At 39.8% G+C, this 19,727-nt stretch overlaps 1 protein-coding gene across 1 annotated transcript in view; it reads right to left on the bottom strand.

Moving 5' to 3' along the window:
- STAC (SH3 and cysteine rich domain) overlaps positions 1 to 19,466 on the bottom strand; it is a 137,550-nt gene extending 118,084 nt beyond the window's left edge. The window contains exon 1 of the mRNA XM_012745422.2: positions 19,090 to 19,466. Coding sequence (XP_012600876.1) covers positions 19,090 to 19,200 — 111 coding nt within the window. The 5' untranslated portion in view covers positions 19,201 to 19,466. The remainder of the gene's footprint in view (positions 1 to 19,089) is intronic.
- Positions 19,467 to 19,727: the final 261 nt, after the last annotated feature.

The following is a 19,727-nucleotide window of genomic DNA, read 5'->3' as shown; positions in this document are numbered from 1 at the left end:
TCCTATTCCATTTCTGGGGCCAAAGACTGACTGACACAAAGTAAAAGTGTCCTGTCATATAGTCTGAAGGGACAGCTCTGTGGTGCACTTCATATCCCATGTGGATCAGTCCCCTGCATACTTTACGTGAGCCTGCATTCTTGTTCATCCCCCTCTCCTGTTCTGTTCTGTTTCACCTGAGAGCCCACTCTCCATAAATTACATGCTTCTGGATCTTGGTCTCTGCTTTTAGAGACCCCAAGTTAAGTGAGGGATATGGGATGATAAAACATCCAAATTCATTACCTACTGCAGCTACAGCAACCTATGTGTCAGAAGCAGGCTTCCTCAAAGTTGGAACAATAATATATGATTGAATGAGTGTGACTGTTTCCCTTTTTTTTCTTTCTTTCTTTTTAAAAAGCATATCTTCATAGATGGCACTAGAATACTCTTATTGCAAAGTTTGTAAACTGGCAGGTGGACATTTTAGTCCGACCATTGGGGAATGAGGTCAAAGTTGTTGCTCTCTCATGAACCTCCTTCTGTCTCACAGCTGCTGTCTAGAGTGTGGAACCAGGTGCACAGGCTCAGAGAGCTAGATCCAGGCTGTCTGTGCAGCTGTCCGACCAGGCTGTAGACAAACTTACATGTGAAGGTCCAATTAAGAGCCAGGAAGCATTCTGGCATGAAGAGGGCTTGGCATTTTGCTCTTGGCTCCTGAAACAAAAGTTTAAAACCTGTCCCATCATCAATATGGTGAATTATTACAATTTGAGTATCAGGCTTTTTTTGCTGCCCGTCGTATTACAAAAGTCATCCTATAGGCACTCCATGAAAGAAACTTTGCCAAAATAATCCTAACCACTGGAACAAACAAACAAACAAATAATATACGAAACAATGTATATTGCTTTCTCAGACATAAACTCCATGAAATTCTAGAGCACCCCAGGGATCAGAATTGTTTTAAAGTTATTCCTTCTGGAAGGAAGACCTTTCACAGTGGTTAAAAATCTGCACATATGAGAGGCTTCAGTGGGCTGAGTTGTGGTCTGACATGAGGCCTCCTGATTTTACATTGTGTTCTTTCTTACATTTATGGGAAGAAGCATAAACTGAATGCTTTAATTTTGTAAGCTGGATTTTTTTTCTTTTGCTATTTTTTTTTTTTTTTGCCTGATGCAACTTATTCATGGGACTTTTATTTTGATCATATTCACTTACAGGATATATACCTGAGTAAAAGAGATAGAATCCAATATAGCTGTTAAAAATATCCACTCAGTAGAAGTTGACAGTAATGAAATCTTACATTTGAGAATTTATCTTTTCAATGACAATTGGAAGGTCAGGTCCACTGGGGATGATTATTAGCAAACTGATCAACACACTAAGCATCTAGCAAAAATGCATTAAAGAAATGGATACCAGCGACTTCAGCTTAATTGCATTTGCCTTTTAAACAAGAATTAAGAATGTATAATCTATCAGAAACTCAGTATCTGAAAAAATAACTTCTAGGAAACATAGCCAAGAACCAGAAAATATAAACAAAAAGTCTGATGAACTGTCAGACTAATCATTAAATAAAAAACAAAAATAAAACACAAAAACACTAGAAAATAAAACCACTCTGTTTACTTCTCTGATATTCCATCAGGTTCAGCATCTATTTTATTTTAAGGAACAAAAATTCCAACTAATGTGATGATTTATTTTCCAATATAAAAATAAATTAGCAGAAGCAAGTTAGAAGCCTCAAAGTGGACTAGGGAGAGTATTGGTCCTTGCATAGGAGGAAATACAAAGATGTTAAAATGAGGCACAAGAACTAGGACAGTCATTAGTACAAGGGAAAAACTATCCTATATGTAATAAGTTCAATAACTGGCATTCAGAATGGTGATCCTGACTAATCAGGAAAAAACAATAAAATTGCTTTGAAATTGACAAAGTATTTGCAACTCTTTACTATATGTGAATGGAATTCCATGTGGTATATCTGCTTTTGAAAGCAGGGAAATGTGAACCAGATTATAGGAAGATTTACAAGCAAAATTTTCAATGAGAATGCTTGGAACATTTTCACATCCTCTGTTATCAATATGGCTTAACTCTCTAGAATGACTCCTCTACTGAGGATTCTGAGAAGGTATCTCTGTACTTCTTGGAGATGGAAAGAATTAATTTCCCCCCAAATATAGAATTCTTAGACAATGATTCTGGGGGAAAAAGTAGTAACTAACTTTTCATAGTGGTAATAATAATGCATTATCAGAAAATTATCCCTAGCATTTTTCAACCATAAATCTGATTTAAAGGATTCATTGCATTTGTATCATATATATTTTATTATTATTTTTCTCAGTGTTAAGTTATTTTTCCAAAGAGATTCATCTCAAATTTCTTACTGAAACTCAGTAGGAAAATATTATTCGATAAACATAGATCTGATTTATAATTACGTTTTTATATGTATATCTAAATCATGTATGCCCTGCTTGATGAAACTTTGGTTCAGCATCTGCAAAAAAAGGCAGCAAAGGAAATGAATCTGAAACTCCCTTTAAGCTTATTAAAACTCTACGGTGGAGACTCCCATTGTACATTCAGAATAAGATTAATCAGGGGAGGAGGAAACATAATTCTGTCAAAAGTATTATCAGAGAGGTTTCTTCTATTGTAGAGATAAATATTATTTACCAGAAAGACTCTCTCTGACTGAAGGAAATTATTCTAATCTGAAGTCTTTCTACTTGACTCTCATATTCTTTTAATTTTGTGGAGAGATATAGACTACGTTTATAGAAGGCAAAAATCAAAGGGTTTTCTTGTTGGATGGTTCTAGCTTGTGTTGCCATCTTCTTGCCACATGAGGAGATCCTGAATGTAGATTACTGGGACCAGCAACCAATCCTTATGACTAAGGGTTGGCTGATAACGTATGGGGACTAAGCAACGTAGAAGAGAAGAACTGCAGAAGCAGTGAGATTGACAGGGTTGGTTCTTGATTTTGTACCTCATGCCATCCTGCTTCTTATCTTCTTCATTGCTAACATGAAATCTTGGAATCTTCCCTGTCTCCATGTTTCTGGCTCTGATTTTAGAATTTCTATTCAATTATCCTGTCCATTCACTCTGACTGAGCAGTCTCCAGCCGACAGATAAGGATCCTCCTGGTTGAACCTGACCTCCACCCCTGTGCAGAATCCATGACGATGGCTCCATGAGAAAGAAACAGACACTTACTTGCCTTTGACATTCCTCTCATGCCTGCTCTTTTCTCATCCTTCCCATTTCCATTCTTTAATCTTTTTTAAGCCTTGGATTGCTGACCTCTCTGGCTCTAGGCACTCCCCATGCCAATCCATCTTCCATTTCACTATCACATTAATAGGTCCAATTCTCCTCACCTTTCAAATCTAAATCCCTCTGCCCACCTTCCAAGACCTTCCTCTGACCTCTTCGACTTTCTTGTCTTGTTTCTTTGCAATATGCAATTTCAGTAAAGCCAATTACATTGTTTCTTTCTTTGTAAAGTTATCCATGAGATTAAGTTCACATCCCATCTTCTTGAAGTTTACCACGGCTGCTACCAACTTGCTTTTGCACAAGCCTTCTTGGAGCATAAAAAGTTTTGATATACATATCCTTTTTTGATTCTCTTAATTAACCTTTTAAGAGCCATCCTTGGTTTCTCTCACTCCTTCAATCTCTTGCTATATTCATAGCAAGTTTTGTTGATTTTACTTTCAAAATAAAACCTAAAATTTATCACTTCTTAAGTCACTCACTAAGTAATACCTGTTCTTAAACACTGTTCTCTTCCTAATCTGGAGAACTGTAGCTTCCTAACTGTCCTCTTGCTATACCACAGTCCCACAGCACAGCCAGAGTAAACTTTGTAAAATGTGGATAATATACTATCCAGATTCTCCTCCTCCCTAGCTTTCTCCAGTGGCTTTCTCTTAAACTTAAAATCTAGATTCTGTAGAATGGCTGGTAAAGTCCACAGGACCTAACTAGCACTGCCCACTAGGATGTTCTGCAGTGATGAAAACATTCCCTAATCTGTGTGTTTAAAAGAGTAGCCACTAGCCACTTGTGCTTACCAAATACTTGAAATATGGTTAGTGTGATCGAAGAACTGAATTTTGAATTTCAATTAATTTAAATTTAACTAGCCACATGTGGTTAATGGCTACATATTGGACAATGCAGATCTGTCTCTTGGACTCACCTTTCTGGAGGTCTCCTGTCATTTTTCCTCTTGTTCACTCAGCAAGAGCACCCAAGATTTCCTGCTGCTCCTATTCCCACTGCTGGGGCTTTACCCAGATCTCCCCCTCTCCTGTCTTACCAGATATCTTCACAGGGCTCACACCCTTACTCCACTCTGCTTTCTGACTCAAAGTCACAGTTTTGTAGAATCCTTTCCCGTCACAAGTCAGTTTAGGCACGTAATAAAAATATCACAGACTGCGTGGCCTACACAACAGATATTTATTTCTCACAGTTCTGGAGCTGAAAGTCTGAGGTCAGAGTGCCGCAGGTCAGTTTCTTGGTGAGGGCCCTCCTCCTGGGTCATAGGTGGCTGCTTTCTTGCTACATGCTCACATGGGGGACAGCAGAGAGGGGAAAGCAAGTTCTCTCCTACTAATCTCATCATGAGCGCTCTACCCTCATGACCTAATTACCTCCCAAAAGCCCATCTCCAAATACCATCACATTGGGGAATAGGGTTTCAACATATGAAGTTTATGGGAGGGGGCACACACTCAGTCCACAGCAGTCACTCTATGTAAAATAGCCCTGTGCAGCCTCATTCCACATGTACCTCTTCTGTGTAGCTTTATTACTGCCTGAAATAATTTCATGCATTTTTTCACATTGTTTATCAGCTGTATCCTCTACTTTCTCCAGAAGTGCAGGTACAGAGTAGGTGGAAAATTGGCTATAGGTAGGGTTGGATTTCCCTAGATGACTCTGAACAGAGGGACATAGGAGCAAAGGAGTTGAGGGTGTTTACAAGGGAGTAATTGCAATGATGGAAAAGTGGCCATCTGAGAACCCCAAATGGGTGAGGGACAGTGAAAACAGGGCAAGCTCACTAGTTTAATGGATTTTGTGCTCTGCTGTGGTTGAAATATTATTGGAATAGAATACAAGTGCTAATGGGAATTCGATAGAAAGATACTAGGTGGTAGTCATAGAGTGGGAAGCTTGAAAGGGAGATTCTGGAAAAGGTATAATTCTCATGTGAGCATTGTCTTGGGAATGCTCACAAAAGTAGACAGCTGATGGGAAGAGGGTGGGAGACAAGATTGTAGGTGGAGGCATGTTTAAGGGCTGAGGAAGTCAGGGTATTTGCAAGAGCCATCTGCAGTGTGTGAAAATCACCAGGGATTATGACAGAAGCAGCACTGCCACTGGAGAAGAGGCAGAGATCTGCTTGGCACTGACCTGTGACTGCTGATGGCAGCAGTAGGTAGAATAGCCTGAGCGCAGGGATCTTAAAGCTGTGAGCTTTAAGCGAGGGGGGACAACAATCTAGAAGCAGCGGTAAGGCTGACTTCCCAATCAGGCCTGATTAATGGAGGAAAGAGCCACCAATGGCAGGCCTGCGGGGGGCTGGAGGGGAGGTGTCAGAGTAAGAAGTGAGGGACACATCAGAGAAGTTGGGGGTAGAGAGGATTTTGCCCAAGAGAGGATTCCAGAGGGTAGAGTGGAGGGCATTGACCCCCGAGGAGGTTGGGTGGTGGGTTGCATTTGCAGATGTGCAGACCTGTACACAGAGAGGAGGGGACCCCGCAGCCTTGCACTTCTGGCGATTGACATCATTGGGAAAAGGGGTGTGAAGGGAATCTTTTCCAAGGTCTCCATGTCATTGTGTTTGATAAAACTGAGAGAGTTGGAGGTGCGGGCAGGACACACGGGGGTCTCATCAGGGGCACACAGAACCGTGGCCCCGCTTGTCACTCCCCTGATGTCAGTTTGGAGGGCAAGGGAGCAGTGGCGTTCCTGGGAGGCCAGGGTGCTCTTGGTCCTGCTTTTTCGTTCCTTTTCTTGTATCTGACCTCAGTCCTTTCTTGTGTCTGCTCCCAGATCTAAGGAAAACATGCCGACTGAAAATTCGGCTATGGGGGCCACTAGGACCAGGCCACAGGTATGTGTTTCACTTCCAGACAAATGAAGCGTGCTCTAGGAGCTGAGAGACGTCTGTCTCATTTCCTCCCCATCTACTGCCAAACAGCCGCCTCCCCACTCAGCGTAACCCCCGCAGGGTCATCAAAAATGACTTCTGGTTTTCAGCTTGGTTGACTCTATGGGTGATATGTATCTGTGAATAAGCACATCAGAAGAAAAGCACACAAGAAACGGGTGACAATTAAGTCACGAAGGGTGACCTCAGTTGAGGGTAAGTTGAACTTAAAATGAGGGCATCAAGAGAGGTTGTCCAAAAGGCAGCTAGATATATGGGTCTGGAATTCAGAAGGGAGATGTCTGAATTGGGTTCAGATTCGGGAGTTATCAGCTGGTGGATGAAATAATAAGAATAGGTAAGATCTAGCCCAGAGAGATTATGGAAAGTAAGAGGGGCTGTGGGCTGAAAACAGAATCCTGGGAAAGACCAACATTTGAAGGATGTTGGAAGAAGAAGAGATTGCCAGTGGGACCAGAGAGGAACTATTATAGCCGTAGAAGAGGAACAAAAATAGAGTGAGAGATTTAAGGAGGGAGCCACCGGTCCTTTCTCTTGGTAAGGTAGAAATGTGAGCACTGGTGTCTAACCCTTCTAATTCCAAATCCGGATCTAAGGGACCAATGTTAGATAAAAATAAAGAACTATAAAAGAAGGTGTTCACAAGAGGGAAGCTTGCAAGAGTCTTGCTAGAGAAAGTGAAGATGGGGCAAGATGAAGGAAGGTCCCAGTGCTGTCCTATCATGACCAGATGGTATGGAGATTCAAATGAAAGGGATAAATTTTCTAGCAAAATACAAGTTAACAAATCTGACTCAAGCCAACGGAGAAAGAAAAGAATAGAATAAGAAAATGGAAAAAAAGTTTTCAAATTTTTTTTTAAGATGGGTGCTAGGTTTAGATATTATTGGCAGGTTTATTTTTCAAACCTTCAAAGAGGAGATTATTTCTGGGTTCTGTAAACTGTTCAACAGAAACAAACAAACAAACAAAATTCATGATCATCTTTCCAAATCATTTTCTATAACTTGGCATATGCTTAAAAATAAAATCTGACCAAAACCATAAAAGTGACAGTTATTAAACAATCCCCCTTATGTATATGGATATAGAAATAAGAAGCATTAATAATCAAACCCAGAAGTTTATTAAAAGAAAATCCCCATGGCCAAGTAGGACTTGTTCCAGGAATGTAAGAAGAGTTTAATATTAGGATATCTATTAATATAATCCATCAGATAAAGAGGCCAAAGGACCAAAAAAAAAAAACAAAAAAATCACATGATTACCTCAATACTTGCCAAAAAGTCATTCGAAACAATTCCACATCTATTCCTGACGGAAATTCTTAGTAAGCTAGGAACATTACCTATCTTTAACACAAGAGAGACTGTCTCAGTTTAACTGTGAACATGAGTAGGAAGTTCGGAATTTGGTCTTATGGAATGATTTATTTGGAAATGGATTTGCCTTGAAGTTGAATTTGCCATGCACCACACGATTTTTCTCAGGTTGAATATGTACTTGCAGAGGCTTCTAGAGTGGCTGGTGGTATACAGGAGAGCTAAGGCCACACCTCAGTGCCCACTGTACAATATTACACTTATAGTAAAATATAAGTGTCATTTAAAGTAAGTCAGGTGCTAGCCTGATACCTCTACGAATATTTTCCATATTTTTGGAGTTCTAATACAAGAAGTCCCTGTCCCTGCCCATTAAACTCCCCATACCTCCCCAAAGAGAGATTTATAGTTACAGAAGGCAAATTATTATTGTAGACAGTATCATAATCTAATAGTAGTAGCTACCATTTACTTACTATATGCCAGGCACTGTGCTAAGCACTTAGCATATACTACTGATTCACTTAACTCTAATGACAATGCTGTAGAGGGCGTTATTATGCTCACTTTAGGGAAGGGACAGTAAAGCTCTGGAAAGTGGAGGGCAGGGAAGCTTGTTAAATGGCATTCCAAGGTGGCACATGGGACTTGAACGCAGCTGTGTCTGATTCCAGAGCCCGTGCTCTGAACCAGCAAGCAACAGCGTATTTCTTTATTAATATTAAGACATCTCTAATCATCAGGGAAATGCAAATCAAAACCACAATGAGATATCACTTAACTCCAGTGAGAATGGCCTCTATCAAAAAGTCCCCAAACAATAAATGCTGGCGTGGATGCGGAGAGAGAGGAACACTCCTACACTGCTGGTGGGACTGCAAACTAGTTCAACCTCTGTGGAAAGCAATATGGAGATACCTCAAAGCGATGCAAGTAGATCTACCATTTGATCCAGCAATTCCACTACTGAGCATCTACCCAAAAGATCAAAAGTCACTTTATGAAAAAGACACCTGCACTCGAATGTTTATAGCAGCACAATTCACAATTGCAAAGCTTTGGAAACAACCCAAGTGTCCATCAATTCATGAGTGGATTAATAAAATGTGGTATATATATATACCATGGAATACTACTCAGCTTTAAGAAACAATGGTGATATAGCACCTCCTGTATATTCCTGGATACAGCTGGAACCCATCATTCTACTAAGTGAAGTATCTCAAGAATGGAAAAACAAGCACCACATGTACTCACCAGCAAATTGGTATTAACAGATCAACAGCTAAGTGGACATACAAGAGTAACATTTATCGGGTGTCGGGAGGGTAGGAGGGGGGAGGAGGGGATGGATGTATACAACCACAATGAGTAAGATGTGCAACATTTGGGGGATGGACATGTTTGAAGCTCTTACTCGAGGGGGGAGGGGGGCATGGGCAATATAAGTAACCTTAACACTTGTACCCCCATAATACACTAAAAAAAAAAGAAACAGAATCTAAAAGATCTTAGATTACAAATTAATATAAGAATGAATTTCCTATGTACCATCTATCACCAGTTAGAAAATATAAGAGATGGTTTATAATAGTAACTGAGTATAAACACCCAGTGCTATGTTCTTAATATCTGTGTCCCCCCGAAAATCCATTTCTTGAAACTTGATCACTAATGTGATGGTATCAAGAGGTGGGACCTTTGGGAGGTGATTAGGTCATGAAGGTGGAGGGTTTGTGAGTGAGATTAGTGCCCTTACAAAAGAGGCCTCAGAGAGCTGCCTTGCCCCTTCCACTATGTAAGGACACAGCTAGATGAAACCATCTATAAACTGGGAAACGGGCCCTCACCAGACACCAAATCTGCTAATGCCTTGAACTCGGACTTCTTAGTCTCCAGAACTGTGATAAATACATTTCTGTTGTTTATAAACTACCCAGTTTATGACTATTTCTATAGCAGCCTGAATAAATTAAGATGCCCAGGAAATAGCTAACAGAGAATTGTGTAGGAAATATTTGAAGAAAATTCCCAAGCATTTATGAGAGGCATAAAAGGCAGACATTTCAATAACTAAAGAGATACATGATGTTTATAGATGAGGAATCTCATTATTGTAAAGATTTCACTAAATTGATGTTAAAAGTGTCATGGAATTACTTCTAAAATATTACATTTATAATTTGATAGAAAAACAAAAAGGTAAGTGCAGATAAATAAATAAATGAAACTTGTATTATTATGAAAGTCTATTACAAAGCTACAATAATGAAAACATTATAATAGCAATGCACAAGTACAGTATAGTAATAAATGCAAAAATAAAATTGCAAAACATTAGAATATAACAGATGACTCTAAAAGAGAATCTAGTACATATTACCATTTATTATATAATAAATGTAAAATTTCAAATCAGTGAAAAAAGAATAAATTATTCAACAAATGGTTTTAGAAATACTGATTAATCATTTTGGAAAAAATTAGATTTCTTCCATACCACATAATGACATAAATTCCAGATGGATTAAAGTGATAAAAGTAAACAGTACATATTAAGGATCTACAAAAAAATACAGGTTAATATTTTTCTGTTCTTGGCATGTGTATACCTTTCTAATAAAAGTGCAAAAAACATAGCTAAATAAATTTGAAACATTAATACCATAAAAGACATCTTTTATGACATCTTTTATGTTGAAAATGTAATGAAACTGAAAAACAAATTTCAATCTGTGAAAATGTTGGTAATGTATATGAAAGATCATTGTTTTTATAAAGTATATTAAAAATCAATAGGAAATGGAGGAACAATATTAAAATGAATAAGGACATTAACATATAATTCACAAAATTAAAAAAGACAAGTAATGAAAAATATGAAAAATAACTCCCCCAGTGAATAAATATAATTAAAACAATAATAAAATTCAATACATCTTTGTTCTTCAAATCTGCTGATTTAAAATGCTATGCTACAACTCAATAATAATAAAACAAACAATCCAATTTAAAAGTCAGCAAAGGGCCAGCATTCATTTAAATGAATATATGAGGGCCAGATATGGTGGCTCAAGCCTGTAATCCTAGCACTCTGGGAGACAGAGGCAGGAGGATCGCTTGAGCTCAAGAGTTCAAGATCAGCTTGAGCGAGAGTGAAACTCCATCTCTACCAAAAATAGAAAAAATTAGCCTGGCGTGGTGGCATGAACCTGTAGTCCCCCAGCTCCTCGGGAGGCTGAGGCAGGAGGATCACTTGAGTCCAGGAGTTTGAGGTTGCTGTGAGCTAGGCTGATGCCACGGCACACTAGCCTGGGCAACAGAGCAAGACCCTGTCTCTAAATAAATAAATAAGTATAAACAAAGGCCTTGAATAGATATTTCTCCAAAGAAGACATACAAATAACATAGATGCTCAACATCACTAAACATTAGGGAAATGCAAACCAAAACCCATAATGAGACACCATCTTGTACCCATTAGGGTCAAAAACCCCCAGAAAATAACAAATGTTGATGAGGATGTGGAGAAACTGGAACCCTTGTGCATTACTGGTGGGAATTGTGCAGCCACTGTGGAAAATGGTATGGCAATTCCTCCAAAAATTAAACATATAATTACCATATGACACAGCAATTTCATTTCTGGTTATACACCCAAAAGAAATGAAAGCAGAGACTTGAACAGATACTTGCACACCCGGCTTCATAGCAGCGTTATTCACAACCGCCAAAAGGTAGAAGCAACCGCAAGTGTCCACTGAGACATAAATAGATAAACAAAATGTGGCATATGCATACAATGCAATATTATTCAGCCTTAAAAAGAAGAAAATTCTAACATACGCCACAACATGGATGAATCTTGAAGACATTACGCTAAGTAAAACAAGTCAGTCACAAAGGAGAAATATTATATGATTCCTCTTATATGAAATACCCAGAGTAGTCAAATTCATAGAGAGGAAGAGTAAAATGGCAGTTTCCAGGAGTGGGGAAATAGAGAGAAGGGGAATTAGTGGTGAATGAGTACAAAATTACAGTTGAGGATGATGAAAAAGTTCTGGAGATGGATGATGGTTATGATTGCAAAACATCGTGAATGTACTTAATGCCACAGAAGCATACACTTAAAAATGGTCAAAATGGTAAATTTCATGCTATGCATAATTTACCACAGTTAAAAAACAAAAACCTAGGGGGTTCAGTTTTGATGTATGCATGGAGTGGAATCTGAAAAAGAAAGAGGATAAACTAGAAACAAAATTCCCACCAACTCAGGTTAATGATAAAGAAATCTTAGCTTAGACTTAAGGTGGATAAAAATAAATAAGCAAATAAAATATTTCTCTGGGAATTCCTAATCAAAAACTGGCCTTTGTGTGTATCTGAGGCTCAAATTTACACCAAAAAGTTGCTCTGGGAACCCCCAAACTGAAAAACAAACAAAATCTGGTTCTCACCAATGACATCCTAGGGGACTAGATAAAAACAAATACTCCAGAGTGGGACTATGCCTATTCTCTCCAAAAAGATTTATAGATTCAGTGCAAGCCCAATCAAGATCCTGGCAGGTGTTTTTGTGCAGATTGATGAGGTGATTCTCAAATGCATGTAGAAATGCAAAGAGCCAAAAATAAACCCAAGTCAGTTTTTAGAAAGAAGAGCAAAACTGCAGGGCTTACTCTACCAGATATCAAGACCTTTTAAAATAAAGCCATTACATTTAAGTCAGTGCCTGATACAAGGGTAGACAAAGAGACCAATGTGACAGAATAGAAACCTCCACATAAACAGGAAAATTATTTATGGCAAACGTAGTGGTGCAGTCCACAATGAATCTCGACTCCTACTTCATACCATACCCCCCTCCCAAATTCTGAATGGATTGTAGATCTACCTGTGAAAGGTAAAATAATAACACTTCTAGAAGATAATATAGGAGAATACCTTCACGACTTTGGGATAGGCAAAGATTTCATAAGCATGACACAAAAAGCACAACCATAGGAAGAAAAAGTTTTAAAGTTGATCTATATGAAACTAAGAAGAAAAATGGCAGGACTTTTTCCAAAATATAAGAGGGTATTTGCAATCTCTCTCTCTCTCTCTCTCAAAGTTCTCATATCCAGAATATGTGAAAAACTCCTAGGAAGAAATAAAAAGAGATAACCCAATAGAAAAATGGGTAAAAGGCTTGAACTACAAAAAAAGAATATCAAATGCCAATAAATAATTGAAAAACTGCTAAACTCATTAGTTATTGGAGAAATGGAAGTTAAAGCCACATTGCAATACCACTCATACCTGTGAGATGGCTAAAATGAGAAAGACAATACCAAGTGTTGGTAGCACGAAGAGCAGATTGAACTCTAGTGCATTGCCAGTGGAGTATGAATTGGTATACCTGCTTTGGAAAGCTGACAGTATCTATTAAAGCTGAACATATGCATACCCTAGAAGCCAGAAATGCCAGTCCTAGGTTTACACCCAATAGAAGTGCTTCGTATGTGCCACAAAGGATATGTACAGGAATGTTCATAGTAGTCTTGCTTATAGTAGTAAGAAACAAGAGACAATGCAGATGTCCATCATCTGTAGAGTAGGTAAATACACTGTGATATCTATTCATACAGTGAAATACTATACAGCAATAAGAATGGAAACTATTGCTACATGCATTGGCATAGATATATCTTAACATAATGCTGAGAGAAAGAAGCCAGGCATGAAATACCGTAGGATTCCATTTATCAAAAGTTCAAAAACAAGCAAGTAATTTATGTTTTTAAAAGTGAGGATACTGTTTACCTTTGGGAAGGTAGTGACCAGAAGTGGGTATGAGAGAGATTCTGAGGTGCCACTAATACTCTATTCTGTGATTTATTCAGTGGTTACACATGGGTTAAGAGTTTTTTTTTTGGAAACCCAGTAAGTTATAATCTTATAGTGTATGTACTTTTTAAATATTTCAATGAAAAATTTACTAAGAAAAAAAGAATGTGATATAACTTTTTCCCAGGTCACTGTGATAATGTGAATAAAATACTTTAAAAGCGTTTATAGCCAGACCTAGTAATACTATTTCTTGCGACACTAATCAGAAATATAAACAAATGTTTATATATCAGGATGTACATTTTAATACTTTTTTACCTATATGATAGCTTGGAAAGAACCTAAATATAAAATGAGAAGGCATTGATGAAATAGATGTGGTAGACAATGAAATGAAATATTATGCCATTGTTAATTTTCATGTTGTCAGTTATTTAAGATTTTGGGAAAATGTTTATGTATAACATTAGGTAGAAGAAAAAGTATAATGTGCATTTAAGTATACATTATTCTAATTTTGTTTTCAGTGATCATCTGCATAAAAAAGGAAATATATATGAAAGAAATATAGCAAAAATTTAACAATACTTATCTCTGAGTGGTTGTGTGATAAAAATGAATTTTTTCTTGTTTATGTTTTTACTCTGAATACTTTTTACTTTTGTAATCATGACAATAACTCAAATAAGGATATAGTCAACCTTGTAAATCTAGCTGCATCTGAGTAACACTCAAAATTATTTGGACAACAAGCAGGTCCCCTTTGCCAGAAACATTTCTTTGGGTTGAAGTGTAAATGGGCGTGAAGAAGAGAGTGAATACAAATGAATCCTTCAAGTACTTTGGATAGAAGGGAAAGAAGCCAATAGAAAGGCATAAATCTTGCTTTCTTTGACATTCTATAATCCTTATAGTCTAGACTAGTGTTTCTCAATCTTGGCTACCTAGGAAATCACCAGGAAAGCTCTAAAAAATACAGATGCATGGGACCTTTTCTCAGAGATTTCAATTTAATAGGTCTAGCCTATGGCATGGGTTCCCCAGGGGATTTCAATGCAAAGCCAAGATTCCATTTTCTTTCATCTTTTCCCCCAAGTAGAGTTAAATTCCTTATCAATAATAGCTCCACATATATGCATGAGATATGCTGGGCACAAAGTAGGAGCTTAATAAACAGTTGCTGATAAATGGACACAGAAACATTTCTGGGAGATTCAGGATGTGTCCTTACAGTTAGGGATTTCTTTTTCATAGGTTTGATTATGGTCCAGATTCAGAGAGGACCATCCAGGAATGAGGGCACCTTGGTCCAAGGCTCCACTGGGGCACTGGGTGGCTTATATCATCCTTTCGAAATCTAAGTCACCTGCCAGTTGGTCTACGGCATATCCTCTTGGGAATGAAAAATAGGTGAGATGAAATCTTCCTGCAGTCAATAGCATAACTTACAAGTCCAAAGAGGAAAACTCTGTTATACTATTGGAATGTCAGTTGTGGTTACTGAAATTATTTCAATGATGACATCTGAGATTGGCTAGTGGTAATAGTCACCCAATTTGAAATAAGTAGAGGAAATAAACAGTGCTTTATACTTGTACATGCTTATAACATATTACATGTTTTACATATTCTCAGGCCTTACAAAAACCATGCCAATTGGGTACTAGCATCACTATTTTAGAGATGAGGAAGTTGAGGCTTGGAGATGTTAGGCAATTTTTTAGGCAAGTTGCCTTGTCATATTAGGCAACTTGGTTACCAGGAATTTTTCTTTATATTCAATAGTCTCTGTCAAGCACTTAGAAAATAAATTAGGCTGTGATCTTTCTGGAATAGTTAGTGGAAAGATAGAGGGGTGAAGTATATCAGTGGCTTTCAAAATTTTTCAATTCAACTAACTTCATAAAAAATAAAACCACGATTACATTAAACTACATTACTACTTGTGCTAACAGGAATTTGCTCTGAGGAAATTGTACTGGGATACCCAAAGTCCAAGATAGTGTTCATAGATAGGGGTATTACCAGTAATTGTCTGATCTCAGATGAGTCACTTCCTTTCTCTGGGGCTCAATTTTCTAAAGAGTGAGACAGAAAAGGATATTAAAATAATCTTTGAAGTCTATAGACCCTTTATGAATCTGATATGAGCTATGAATTCTTTCCCTAGATGATGCATGTACACAGGTACATGTACAGCTTTGATTGTTAGTTCTGATTGTTCACAGATTTTCCAAAAACCATTCATGGGCCTCCAAAGAATATATTGACCCTTGATTAAAAGCACCTGGAATATGTGCTAATGGGATCATAGTCATGTTTACAAAAAGAATCTTATCTTTTAGAGATGTAACTTGATAGTATATTCATGTGTGAAATTATTTCATGTCTGGAATTTGCTTTAAAATGATCCAGCGTGTAGAGGAAAGGGTGATGGTGGTGGTGGTGGTGGGGGTAATATTGTCCATGAATTGATAATTAGTAAAGCTGGGAGATTAGGTTCATGACAGTATTTTGTACTGTTTTCTCTACTTTCGTATATACTGAAATTTTCCATAATAAAATAATTTTCACAATAAAAATGATCAGTAATTTTAAAAATACCTGGTATAGAGGATCTCTAATGTCTCCAATTCTAATATTCTATGATTTAGTATTTCAAAGAATCTGCAAAGAATATGGATTTCTGGTAACATTTTATGTGCTCAGGGCACTGGATCATCATTTTTCTCTTAATGGACCCTCTGAGCTAGAGAGCCTATTGTGGCTCCTTTTTCCAGATGATTCTGTGATATTCCATTTAATTTCTTCCACAAATATACTTTTGGGGAAAGAGTAGCAAAGCCAAATGTAAAAGAAGCTGGAGAAGAACTGGACATTAGACATTTCACATGATAATGTGGCTCAATTTATTTTCAAAGATTTCTTAAGATGAGAAAACCCAAACAATATTGCAAATGATGTTTAGTAGCATGTAAAATACTCAGGATGTCAGGCGAAAAGGGGGTATAACAGGGTATGTAAAGCAGTACGTAAGCATAAAAGATAATTGCACGGAGGTTGAGAGCTTGGTCTCAGACCCTGCTGCCTCGGTCCCTGTCCTGTGTCACTTAACTAGCTACGTGGTCTTGGGTAGGTCATCTAACCTTTCTCAGCTTCCACTTACCTATCCATAAAGTGGAAGTAATAACAGAATTTTTTATTGCAAAGATTAAGATTGTGCCTGACTTACAGTAAGCATTCAGTAGATACTCACTACTGCTCTCTCAACTATATAAATATAAATACAGATTAAAAAAAAGGTATAAGGTATAGATCAAAATGCTATCAGGAGTTGCCTCTAGATTGTGAAACAATGGGTGATTTTGTTTTCTTTTTGTCCTTTTCATCTGGACTTTTCAAATATCTACAACAAGTATTTGCTACTCTTATAATCAGAGAAAAAAAGTTTGTTGTTTTTTTTTTTGAAAAAGTAATTCTGAAAGTCTTCCTGAAAAAGTTTTAATGACTAGAGGGGCCTGACCCATGTTTGTCCCATGAGGTATTTTACAAACAAGACATCTTCACAAACGAGTGAGATGGAATGATTACCACTGTCTTGTTCCCATTTTCCTTAGCAGGCTCTCACGTTTATTGTAGAAGATCCGTGTAAATGAGCTTTAACATGTGGCCTTCCTGGGATAGGATAAATAGAGCTTTCCTCACATGTTTCATGCCATTCTGCTCCCTTACCACATGTCCCCTGACACCAGCAGGTTAGCCCTTTTTAGAGGCACGGATCCCTTTGAGAATATCATGAATGCTACGCCAAGAAAATCTCACATTCAGGTGCACTATTTTGCAGTGAATTTCCTAGGGTTCATGGGCCCCCATAGCTCATCTCCAGTGATTAAGAACACTGAGGCCATGGCAACAAATTTAGGAATGTATAAACACACATCAGGTGTGTAGACCACTTTATGAAAAATTGACTTGTACAAATCCGAAACCACAAGCCAGATAAACTGGTGGATAATTATGGGCATTACATACGAGGTTGCGCTTTGCCAAATAATTTACATTAGGACATCTATAAATAGCAAATCCATACAGTGTGTTTGAACCATGCTGCTGTTTATCCAAATGCTAAGCTCTTTCCAGAACACACCTACTGCAGAGCAACAGGCCCAGTTCAAAAAGTTTAATACCAGCTTCACTCTTGAGATTATAGCTACATTCATTTACAGAATTCTAGGCTGCCTTTGAAATGGCCACAAAGCCATATTGCTTTGGGTGGTCAATGGCAGACAACGATGAGACAACCGGAAACTTGCAGGTGGCAGAGATATGATGCACGTGCGTGGGATGTGAGACTGCTCTGGGGTGGATTGGCAGAGGTGAGATGGATTCCAGCTCCTTAACTCAGAAAGAAAAAGGATCAACACCGAGTCCTTAACCTGTGCCAGGATGGACATTAGGGCATCTCATGTATTCCTCACAATGATTCTGGAAGGTGGGGGCTTTTGCCCTCATTTCCAACTCAGCTTTAGAAAGTTTGACGCATATACCCCAGGTCTGGAGACTGGTAATTAACAGAAAAAAAAAATTAAAATAAAATGCAAAGCTTTCTGTCTTAGATTCCCATCATTGACAGTGGACTTCAGGAAGGCAGGACATGCTCAGTCCCCAGCATCACACCAAATCCCCAGAGCCACTTAGGCTGTGATTCTGATCCTGCTGATTTTGTCAAGGGCTTCCCAGGATGTGGGTGAAGGGGACCAGGATTGCATCTTCCCTTGCCTCATCTGACCTGCCCTCCAAACAGGCATCCCCCTCTCCTTCCCTACACACTACACAGGGACTGCCTCGCATTCCAAAAATGCCTGGGAACTCACAAGGAAATCAAAGAGTCAGGAGCCCTGCACTTAAAAGAATCCATATGACTCCAAACTCCATCTTAGGGTTTTCACTGCTAGTGGAGTTGCCTTTTGGTATTGCACTGCTACCAGCCACATTTTACTTGATCCTCTTCCAAGATTTCCAAACATGCTTGTGGCACCCAGGAGAGTTTCAGAAGAAGTGTTAGAGTGACAGGAGAAGTGCTGAGGGGTTGGTTTTGCGTATGGGTGCTAGTGTAACTTTCATAAAAGCAAGTGTAAGTTCTTCAGAGTATTAACTTCCACAGGGGCATCAACTTTTAGGCAAATGCAGTTATTTCCCTTTGCCTAGGCTTATTATTATTACTATTTTTTAACAAGAGGTATCTGAAGTTAGGGGTGAACCCTGTTAAGCAAAAGGTCTCTGGGACCCTTGGGATACGGATTCCCTTCGCTGACCCAGTGCCCAAGCTTTTCGGGAGGATTAGCCCTCCCCTGTCTCCATCCCTCACCCTTCAGAAACCGCCTAATACCTGCACGCGCTTTGGGCACAAGCAGGTTCAAAGCAAAGAACGATTAAGCCGCCACCCCGCAAGAAACCTATTCCTGAACCCAGAGTCAACAGGAATTGTGTGTGTGTTTGTGTCGGAGAGAAGGCTGGGTCCACAGGGACGTGGTCCAGCATCGTTAGCAGCGGGTCCTGCTGGACGTTCAGGTCTCCAGGGAGGGACAGTCCTTGAGCCCCGGCCGAACTAGGGACACGTCTCGGCCCCGGGCGCCAGCGCCAGATCAGGAGAGACAAAGGTGGACAGAGAGAGGAGAGAGGGAGAGTGAGTCTGTGTGCTCTCCGGGCAAGTGTGCGCGGTACCTTGGATTCCTGGCTGCTGGTGGATGCAGGAGAGGGCGGCTGCTCGGCGCTCGCCGCCTCCTTGGGCAGCCCGTCCACGCCGTCCTCCCGGGCGCCGCTCGGAGGGATCATCGTGGCCGCGCGGGAACGGTGTTGGGCTCCCGGAGGAACAGCAAGGCTGCCTTCCTCCGGCGCGCCCTGCCCGCACGCGCTGGGTCGCTCAGCTCCGGGTCCCGGGGATCGCCATCCCCGCGGAGGCGCCGACGTGCCCTCCTCCGGCCGCCACCCCGCCCGGCCCTGCCCACCTCCCCGGCACTTCCGCGGGCTGCGGGGAGAGCGCGCCCTGCTCCGCCCCGCCGCGCCCGCGGCCACCTCGCCGGCGACCTCGCAGTCGTGACTGCCACCCGGCAGTGGGCGAGCGGGCTCCAGCTCGCCCGCCCAAGGAGGAGGAGGCGGAGAGGCAGCTCGGGGCGGGGCTGCGCGGCCAACGCCAGGAGTAGCGAGGGCAGCGGGAGGCAGCACCCAGGAGAGCGCAGGGGGAGGCTAGGCGCGCACCGGCACCGGTCCCGGCCATTCTTCAGGGAGTGTGGTGAAAATTCAGACCAAATCCGAATGCACAGAAAACCCATGAATTCTACAGCCAGGAAGGACCACCTGCA

This window comes from Microcebus murinus, chromosome 1, assembly GCF_040939455.1.
Source record: "Microcebus murinus isolate Inina chromosome 1, M.murinus_Inina_mat1.0, whole genome shotgun sequence".
Classification (NCBI taxonomy): domain Eukaryota; kingdom Metazoa; phylum Chordata; class Mammalia; order Primates; family Cheirogaleidae; genus Microcebus; species Microcebus murinus.
This window is presented reverse-complemented; position numbering and strand designations above follow the sequence as displayed.